General features: G+C 38.4%; 1 protein-coding gene across 2 annotated transcripts; it reads right to left on the bottom strand.

Annotated features, from left to right (window-relative positions):
* Window positions 1–588: 588 nt before the first annotated feature.
* On the bottom strand, window positions 589–2,384 carry LOC137738876 (uncharacterized). Of its 2 annotated transcripts, none has more exons than XM_068478347.1 (3): window positions 2,081–2,384; window positions 1,029–1,523; window positions 589–953 (listed from the first exon to the last, which is right to left on the bottom strand). In XM_068478347.1, exons 1-3 carry the CDS (start codon window positions 2,241–2,243, stop codon window positions 772–774), a joined length of 840 nt encoding a protein of 279 aa, XP_068334448.1. In that variant the 5' UTR covers window positions 2,244–2,384; the 3' UTR covers window positions 589–771. The 2 variants fall into 2 exon arrangements, with proteins under 2 accessions (XP_068334448.1, XP_068334447.1); XM_068478346.1 differs by having other exon boundaries at window positions 589–980; window positions 1,047–1,523; window positions 2,081–2,379.
* Between the last annotated feature and the right edge of the window lie 7,464 nt (window positions 2,385–9,848).

Raw genomic sequence — 9,848 nt, 5'->3', positions numbered from 1 at the left:
AAAGTTAACAGTATGAAGAGTTTTTCGTTAAAGTTCCCAATTTTTAAACCAAATTTTGTAAACCAAATGATGTGGTTGTTGATAATTAGATTATTAGTTAAGTATTGGTTATCGTACTTATTTTCTATTAATAACATATCATTTGATTTGCAAATTTAATTTAAAATTTTAGTCAGCCTAGCACTACCATTACCCTTACACTAATTTTGTGTCCACCGCATGCCCATTACAAAAAGCACAAACATACAAACCCTACTATGTAAAACATATACTGTTCCGACACTTGCACAACCAACCATACAAGAACTTTTACATAATTAAAAACTTAAACAAACATGTAAAACACTATTTCGAAGGTAATTATACACGATTCGTAGTTAAATATAGTAATTAGCTTAAATCAAGGTGAATACTTTGTTTTGAAGAACAAGCTAGGGGATTCCGGGCATCCGATGCGCAGGTGAGACTGGGAATGGGAATGGAGGAGGAACGGGAGGGTTGGAGGTGGCAGTGACGGTCATAAAGTGAAACTAGATGGGACCCATTCTGAAAGAGGGAGAAGTAGAGAGAAAAGGGTAAGAGTACATGTAACACTAAAACATTCAACATTTCATTCATAATTCTCAGATGAGTAGGAAGAGACCTAAATACATAGAAGTTCAGGAAACTACAACTCAGAATACCTTAATGGGCTTATTATACTTAAACGGGTAGCACCCAATAGGATAGGAACCCAACAGGAACCAGGTATAGGAGGCACGTTTAGGGGAATCATGGTGCTGAAACTGCTGGTGGAGAATCTAGATGGGTTACTTCTTTATTATCACCTAGTTGCCCATTCTTTGAAGTTTTGCAGTTGCAGGACCCACATGAAGGTTTTCCACAAACATGGGGCAAACCTGGAGTTCCAGGAAGTTCTGGGAGACCTGGGAGGCCTGGGAGGCCTGGGAGTCCTGGGAGACCTGGGAGGCCTGGGAGACCTGGGAGGCCAGGAAGACCTGTACCTGAGACGCCTGGAAGACCTGTGCCTGGGAGGCCTGGGAGACCTGGGAGACCTGGTAGTCCTGGGAGTCCTGGGAGTCCTGGGAGATCGTTTGGGATGAGAGGGAGATCGGGCATTGTGGGCTCCACCTGAGAGGGGGATGGGAACGCCATCACATCAGTAGGAGGGAATGAGAACTTCTGGGAATTTAATTTTTTGGAATTCTGAATGCTGGGTTTCTGGTTGCATAAGCTGGGTTGCTTGGGAGGCTTGAAGGTGAAGAAACCAGCAGAGAATATGTGTGTCCCTTGCTTTCTTGCCTTGAGATGTAGGGAAGATGAAGTAGCTGATGATGCCACAGCACAGTAGGGTTCACTGCTGCTGATTAGTTTCACGGAGCATCCTTCAATTTTCTTGACATGTTTACTCACTGAGAAGGGCAGTTGGACTTTGAATTGTCCATGGCTATTTGTTTTCACTTCTGCCTTGAAACTTGGTTTTGTTGAACTCCCATCTTTGCATTCCACACCAACAGATGCCCCTGCACAGAAACCCCACCAGATTACTGATATTGTGGATAATGCATGCATAACATGTTGGGACGTTTTGTTGACTAACAATAAAATCAAAGTTACTGATAACATACATACTTGGTGACAATGATATCAACACATACAAATGACATATCCTCCAACTTTTCTTCAAGAGAAATAATATCCCTACACTCGTTGTCTGTTGGAAAGAAATCGTGATTGAAAGCAGAGTCTTACCGCCAAGGAATTAGGCGAGCTTTTGTGTAATAGATTTGTTATTTACTTTTCATAGTTGTATAGTTGATTCATATATAGGAAATACTTGTATAAAGGTTTTCAGTCATTTTCTTGGATTTTACCCTTTTTTTTTTTTCATTTTGTACCCTTTTTATTTATTTCTTTTGATTTTCTTTGATTCATTCGAATTTAAAGATTACAAAATAAACATGAGTGTATGGAGGAGAAGGTGTACGGAAATCATTGAACGGACTTCTGTTTAATAGCCGAACTACAATATAAAAATAAATTTGATGAAGAACTTGTTGAAATTTTGAGATTAATTTACCTGAAATGAAATGGCTGGTATGTGAAAAATCCTCTTGGAAACATGTGTCACAGTAGACAGTGCCTACAGCAACTGCAGAAGGATCGTTCTCATGGCTAGCCTCTGAAGGAGTATGAAATGTAAGAGCAGTAACAAGAAAGATAACTGTAAAAAACCAAGACATGGTTTTAGAGCCTATCTATTCCCCCTCTAAGAAGCTCTGATATTCTTGACTCAAAGAATGAGTACATACAGGTTGCATTTTAGTTATATCAAATGCTGAGGTCTTATTGTAACTAATGTAAACATTCTCTGTAGGATTATACACACTTTAGATGTACGCAAAATTAACTCATCAAATTGATTGTGATTGACAGACAAATAAGGAACGACTATTTTCGAATATTATATAGCCTGGGGTCCATCGAGCTACAGTATTACACTCATGGAAAAACCAGTCAACTGCAAATCAGAAGAAGTTAATATAGCTAGGTTTCATTTCCTACCACCAAACCATACAAGAAAAAAAAGGTAATATTTGTGATGGTGGGCAATTAGATAAAAAGAGGTCCCCAATTTTTGTGTTCCTGTGTGTTTCGTTGTTGTTTCTTTGTTGGTGTAAGAACGCCGAGGGAATACTTGGGTCCCGGTTAGTTGAGAAACTTGAAAAAAAAAACTGATTTTTTTTTCCTAACTAATTGTATTATAGTGTTTGTATCTACTTACAGGTTGATCAATATACAGAACTCATAATAATTATTGAATAAAAGAAAGAAGTTTTCATTTTACTAATGTAATAAGAATGTTAACTGTGTTGGAGAACAATTTAAAAACAATAAAATAACAGAAATACAAAACCGAAATACTTATACTTTATTATTTAAAAATACTTGCAATACAGAATGCAATAACACAATAATTACAAAAAATTAATATGATACTAACTTGAATGAATTGAAGGTAGGCTAGGGTAAACGCTATGTCCTTCGAACAGTATTTCCGTCCCACTCGTGTGCTTGTGGTTCTACAACGTCTGCTCGACCAGGATACAACTACCTAATTCTACAATCCGCACTGGATTATAGAACTCTAGCGAATTGCTTTGTGTGTTTACTCTCTGGAAAGTTTGTACAGAAGAAGAAAAGATGATTTCTGATGGAACTGAGGACTCCAGTTATATAGGCCCTTGTCTTGATTAATTAATATTAATTAATATTAATATTATAGTATAATCATCAAGCCTAATCCACACAACCATAAGGTCCAAGCCTTCCATCCATTTCCAAATAGTCCAAGTTCTAATTACTAAGAAAAAAGAATAAACCTATATAAAAGCTAGTGACAAAATACTATTGACCAATGTGGGACAAAAGGGTCTCAAATTCCAACTGTTTACTTGTATTGATGTTTTGTGTTCGAAATAGTCAGGGAAGATAGAATGCATGGGATGCTTTTACTAACAAAAAAAAGAGAAGGGATGGGTTCGTCCAATTTCCTGTCATTCACAAAAGACATGTCTTCTCATCACGGGCCAGTTTAAGCCTGCCTTGCGTGGGGAGCGAGGTTCAAGGACTTTTTCATGTCTCACCAATTTCCAAATGGTGACATATGGCATTTTCCCATTCTATATGAGTGAATTTATACATATTTTAAGATTGTAGGATGTACCAGACCTAAGAATAAGAAAGAGGATTGTTATTAACACTTTAAAGTAATTATCATGAACTCCTCGTAAATAATATCGAGACCTGCATTGGCGAAGCCATAGAGGTGCAAGGAGGTGTGTTCGCACCTCCGGTCGCCGGAGTTCGTTCCCAAAATCCAGGTTTCCACCCCTCTGCTCTGGTGCTGCCGTGCTGCATTTTGATTTTCTGCAGTGGGGCGTTGCTCCGTTTTAGTTTTTTTTTTAATTTTTTTTAACAAAACCACGTCGCTTTGCACTTGAGAAAAACAAAAAAGTTAAATGAAACGAGTCAAACGACGTTGTTTCGTTACAAGGAGTTCATTATGTTTTTTCATAGAGGCTACTTTTACCACAGCTCCTGCCGGTTCAAGTATGCTCGCTTTTTCCCCAACCACGTCCTGCAACAGAAGTACACGAGCTAATTAAAATACAACCTAAAACTAGCTAGTAGAATTGGAATCGCTAATATTGTTAAAGTAAAGGTATTTAAAAAATAAAAAAAACGATTGAAACTTTGATCTGAAGAAGAAGAAAACGATGGAGGAAGGAAATGTTAGAGAATAATTAACACTAATAACTAGTTAATTAGTTAATTATATGAAAGCAACATGAATTTTTCATGGCAGAAGAGAAGACCATGCATGTTACCTCTGCAATGTTGATTTGTAATTTTCCTGTAGTGGTGCGAGCAACTTTTTCTCCTTGAGTCGTCCGAGCCTACAATTGCAATGTCTAATATTATATCACCCGGCTCCTCACCTGTCTTCTAAATACCCTATCACCACTAGGGTTTAAATCCGAAATTTTTTTTAAGTCATGAGCTATTACAAATACCCTATCACCACGAAGATGATATCTAATTAGGCCAAATAGGGGGCTTTTAGTGACCTTAGTTGAACATGAGAATTATTTAATTGACGTGCATGTGATATAATCGTTGACCTAATGATGATTTTGTGTTTATTGACTTGTTAGCTGTGTTTGTAATCCTTTTGCTATGTGGTTTTGCCGTGGGGAAGGAACGTACAAATTAACATCCCTACTCCTTTTCAGCCTATGTACAAACATCCTTACTCCTTTTCAGCCTATGACACATCCCTATGTGGTTTTGCTTGTAAATTTTCATGGAATTTCTAATTACGTTAAATGTATAGTGTAAAGAAGTAATTTTCAACTGTACAATAATACATGAGATGTTTTTACATCACAGGGAGTTGTCAATTTTCAAAACAGGAAGACAATAATTGGACTGAAGTCTGAAGTGGTATTATTCAAAGCAGAAGCCTGCCCTTTCATTCAATAAGGGACCAAGTTATAAGTTTATGATACAACATATCCTTGTCCTTCTATATAAAAAATTAATTTGAAAAAAAAAATTATCTGGTCTGCCAGGCTACCCCCTACCTCCCGGCTAAGATCAGGAACTGTTCCTCTCGGCCGGCTTCCCTACTCCGCCTTTCTCTCCTTAAATCGTAACATAGAAGTGACAATATCCTCAATATATGATTCCATACACGTATTGCCTCTGGCACGGCTGCCGGTTAGTTATGTAAGGAGAATTCTTTTCCTTCTTACAACCTCTTTGGACCTAAAATTATTGGGCTGGGCCAAGTATAGAATTGTTCTCGGCCTGGAAGCTTTGCTCGAGGATTGCTATAAACTGTCCGGTTCATGGGCCGCCTAACCAAGGTCAGCCAAGTCCTGTTTGGAAAAGGAATATTCTAGATGAATAGAAAGTGAGTGACCCTATTACGATGGATGAAGAAGTTGAGTCCTGATACAGTAAGGATTCTCGGCTGGATAAGGATGCTGAAACTTGGAAGTGAATATGGCTTGATAAAGGGTTGAGTTCAAAATCCTAATGGAATGAGGATTGGTCGAGATAAGATAGATTGGGTTGAGGAGTCCTAGTCCGAGTATGGTTTTAACTTGACCTTAAGAAGGATTTGTTGCTATAAATAGAGAAAAAAGTGCATCATTCAAGCCCCCTCCAATTCAACACACAATTGCCTTACGCAAACCTCTCAAACAACTTGAGATTTTTTAATTTTCTTTTTCCGCCAACACATCTTCAGTTTGGATAAACATCACTGTGAAGGCAACCGGCGGACACCTTCAGTTTGGATAAACAACAATGTTGCCGTAGAATCAATCGACCAAGGAGCACTTTCAGTTTGGATAAACAGCACTGCGTCGAGGCCGACTGGTTACCTATCCAAGTCTCAGTCGAGAAGGGTTTCCGAATCCTTATTGGCAGATGTTATCTTATTAGCCTTCTCGATGAAATAAGGTGTTACAAGTTACTACATTCGGCGCATTGAATGCCGAGTGGTTTTATGATTGGATACTTACAAGTAAGTTTCAGAGTTCGGCATTCTGACGGTCGAACCACATTTACCATTAAGACACACATCACCTTTGAGTACTTATGTCCATATAGTTTGGTGTCGATTTGACGTGCTTGTACTCTCACGAATATAATCATTATGATCGAATCCGACACTGACGATTCATGAACTTCGCAAAATTAGCAGCCTTGTGTTCAGGCTCGAGAATCCAAAGGTTGAGACTTGTTCCTTCCTCGGTCGTAATCGCAAGATTAAGAAGTCAACAACGCACTTAACGCAACATCAACAAATTGTACTCCTCGGCTAGGCTTGGCCGACGAGTTGGCACGCCCTGCATCAATCGAAGGACGTAGTTAGCTCATTAGTTACTCGACCTGCGCGCCACGAAGGCTTTGTAATTTTTTAGGGTCAACACATCCATCAACATTAAGTTTAAATCAATTTTGAATGAAGAGCTTCCTAGTGGAGCAAAGATTCAGTCTTACGACGTTTATCAATTTTGTGAGTATTAGAAGGCTAACCATTCATGAAAATATGCACAAATAGCGATGGTAGGCTCATCAAACATTGCAAAATCCTGCTCGAAAACAAATGTATTTCGCCGATACCAAATAAACCAACAAGCAACTGAAAATACTAACATCTACTCTAAACCCTACCAATATGAGTGATTTAGTGGTGAAATTAAAATGAAGCCAATCATGAAAATTAATGTGGTCTGAATGTTAGAGATAAACCTTCCAAGCATAAAGTCGAGCTTGAGTTTCTACCAAGCCTTTGTAGGTGTTTTTAGTGATGCGAGAATGAATGAAAATGTGTTTTTAGTGATGCGAGAATGAATGAAACAAGGGGCTTTGTTGAGATCGACGGGCCCGGGGGGGCATTCTAACAAGACCGATAGAATCCCAATTTTATCACCTGTCCAATCCGTCAGGTGTGAGATTTTACCACAAAAAACTTTGGTGTTAGTTAGAGTAGGGTAATCATATTTATAGCCATCCTTGTTGACTTCCCCCACCGATGTGGGACTGCCAACAGGAAGACCAGTTACATCCCCAGAAAATCTTGTTTGCTGAGTACTCGAATAATATTCACAAGTGCTCCTGATCATAAACTTCATGGAGCTGCTTCACATGATTATGCCAGGCAGCAACATTTAATCCATCGGCTCAGACCCAGTCAACAACAGTTGCTGCTGGTTGCTCCCACGTAGGGATGGGCAACAGTTATGGTGGGTGGGAGTCCTACCATTCATCAAGCTGCATAAATATATTGCAGTTTAGACAATTAAAGAGAGTAAAAACAAGATGAAAACAAAAAGAATTTGTACTGCTAACGTAGAAAAATGGACTGTCTATACAACTACTGTACAACTAAAAAATGCAGACCAACTCCGCGTATGCTGGTCACTCACCAATCCCCTAACATAGTTGCAATCTTCCAAGCACTTCTGAGCACTCAAAATTGCAGCTTTAAGTTTGGGCAACCGTTTATCCATGACAATTTTCTCTTGCTAAGCGCATGTTAATCTAAAAACATAGTCAGAGATATTCCTAAAATGCTTATTAATAAACATCACATATTTGAATGGTAATGAATTTAACATAATAGTTTCTGGCACATTCCCTTATCTCACAATGCTCAAAATGGAGTTCAAGTTTATATTATTTGACCGAGGTTTGCTTATATTATGTTGTGCAAGGACTTGAGGGGCATATGTAATGGTTTCTGTATCGGCGTATAGCAACTGGTGGGTAAGGGGTAAGGCGATGCAATCATTATGGCTTGTACTTGTAGAGGTGATCAAATTAGTGGTAGTAGTTGTTAAAGAAATCAACCCCATCTCATTGAAGGACCTACACAAATCTAGAATAAAGAATTCTAGAACATTCACTAAGGTTGGTTAGCTAGATTATCCAAGGTAGAGTAGTCCTTTGTAGAAATGACTATAATGTTGTTTCTTAAGTTGGTGGAAGAGTCTAGAAGAATGGTGAGGTTTCCACCAACATCCAAGATTAGTGTAGATAATTCTAGCTTAGGAAGGTAGTGAAATTATCTAGATATCTCTAGCATGATGTTTTCATGCTTCTCCAAGGTTCCATCCATGCCTATAAAAGGAGAAGGCATCCACACCATTTGTATCATCAACAACCAACCAACCAATCAATTAAGAAGACTAAGTGAGAGTGAGAAGTAGAAGTAGTCTTGTGATGAGTGTGAGAGGTCTAGAGTTTGTCTCTAGAAAGAGTGAGTGTCATAGCTTCAAAGAGTGTCCTTAAGAGTTTGTGTGTTGTAATATTTTGTGTATGTAATACAAGTAATTTGTGTACTCTAAAGATTTTCCTCAATAGTAGTGGCGGAGGGTTGGGAAACATGAGAATTTAGGAAGACAGTTAAATCATCAATGGGAAGAAAGACGCAGTGGTCACCATAAAAGTGGTTAGTGTCAAGGTATGTGAAGAATAGTTTTTTTGGTAGTAGAAGCTGTAGCGGCTATCACTGATCTAGGGAGGCCCGTTTCGATAACAATAAGGTCAAAGTTAGTGGGCTTAATTGGATCGTCGTCATTACAATTTTATTCATAGCTTTTGGGGAAGGGTTGAAATACTCCGTTTAGATTCCTCTTTTTGCAAGGAAGGTCGCAGCTAGAGAGTGTTATGATAGCTACAATTGTAGTTTCTAAGATAGAGAAAGATGAAGGAGAAGAGAGAAAGTTGTATCAGTGAAATGTTTTCTTCATTAGGAACCATATGGTTTACATTGTTCACTTATATAGGAGTTTTTGATACCAAACTTACAGAGCAAGTAATCCTCTTCAACTACCTCCCTATATCAACTAACTCCTTTTAACCAAAGCACCAGATTCCAACTAACTAACTATATGTATAACAACCTATTTAATCTCTTGACAAGTGGCTTTGTTTTTACCATTGATAATTTCCTCACTTGGATCACACTCTTGAACTTCATCTTTCTTACATCCCCCATCAAGCTGATGCTCGAGGACACTAAGCATAAGATTGTTGCAATGTTGCTGAAATAATGGTGCGGAGAAGCCCTTTGTTAGTATATCTGCTGACTGGTATGTCAAAAACACATGTTGAACTTAAAGATAGTCTATCTCACAGACAAAATGATAGTCGATCTCAATGTGTTTGGATTTTGCATGAAACACATGATTTATAGATAGTGCAATAGCTGAGACATTATTACAATATATCATTGGAGAGGAATATAAATGTATATGCATATCACAGAATAATTGTCGAATCCAGGCAAGTTCTACAGCAGTGATTGCCAAAACTCTATACTCAGCTTCTGTGGATGATCGAGATACCGTGTGTTGCTTCTTTGATGCCCATGAGATGGGGTTTGAACCAAGAAATACAACAAATCCTGAAGTTGGTCTTCGATCGTTTGGATCACCTGCCCAATCTGCATCACTATAAGATTACAGATGCATTGGTCTTTGTTTAAAATGAATGCCATAAGTGGATGTCCATTTGAGATATCGAATAATTCTCTTAATTGCAATAATATGAGAAATCATGGGATTGTGCATGAATTGACAAGCTTGATTGATTGAAAATGCTATGTCGAGTCTCGTAAAAGTAAGACACTGAAGAGCTCCAACAACACTCCTATATTGTTCAGGACTGTGATAGGGCTTCCTATCATCCTTGAGGAGCCTGTGATATGGTAGACATAGTGTAGCACACGGTTTAGAGTCCTATAGGTCGACTTTATCAACCAACTC

Source organism: Pyrus communis, chromosome 7 (assembly GCF_963583255.1).
Source record: "Pyrus communis chromosome 7, drPyrComm1.1, whole genome shotgun sequence".
NCBI lineage: Eukaryota > Viridiplantae > Streptophyta > Magnoliopsida > Rosales > Rosaceae > Pyrus > Pyrus communis.
This window is presented reverse-complemented; position numbering and strand designations above follow the sequence as displayed.

Coding starts and splice junctions, on each gene's coding strand:
- LOC137738876 (XM_068478346.1), bottom strand. CDS start 2,243: ATGTCTTGGTTTTTTACAGTTATCTTTCTTGTTACTGCTCTTACATTT. Junction 1,524..2,080: donor TACCAGCCATTTCATTTCAG/GTAAATTAATCT, acceptor GTTTCTGTGCAG/GGGCATCTGTTGGTGTGGAA. Junction 981..1,046: donor AGGACTACCAGGTCTCCCAG/GTCTCCCAGGCC, acceptor CTGGCCTCCCAG/GTCTCCCAGGCCTCCCAGGT.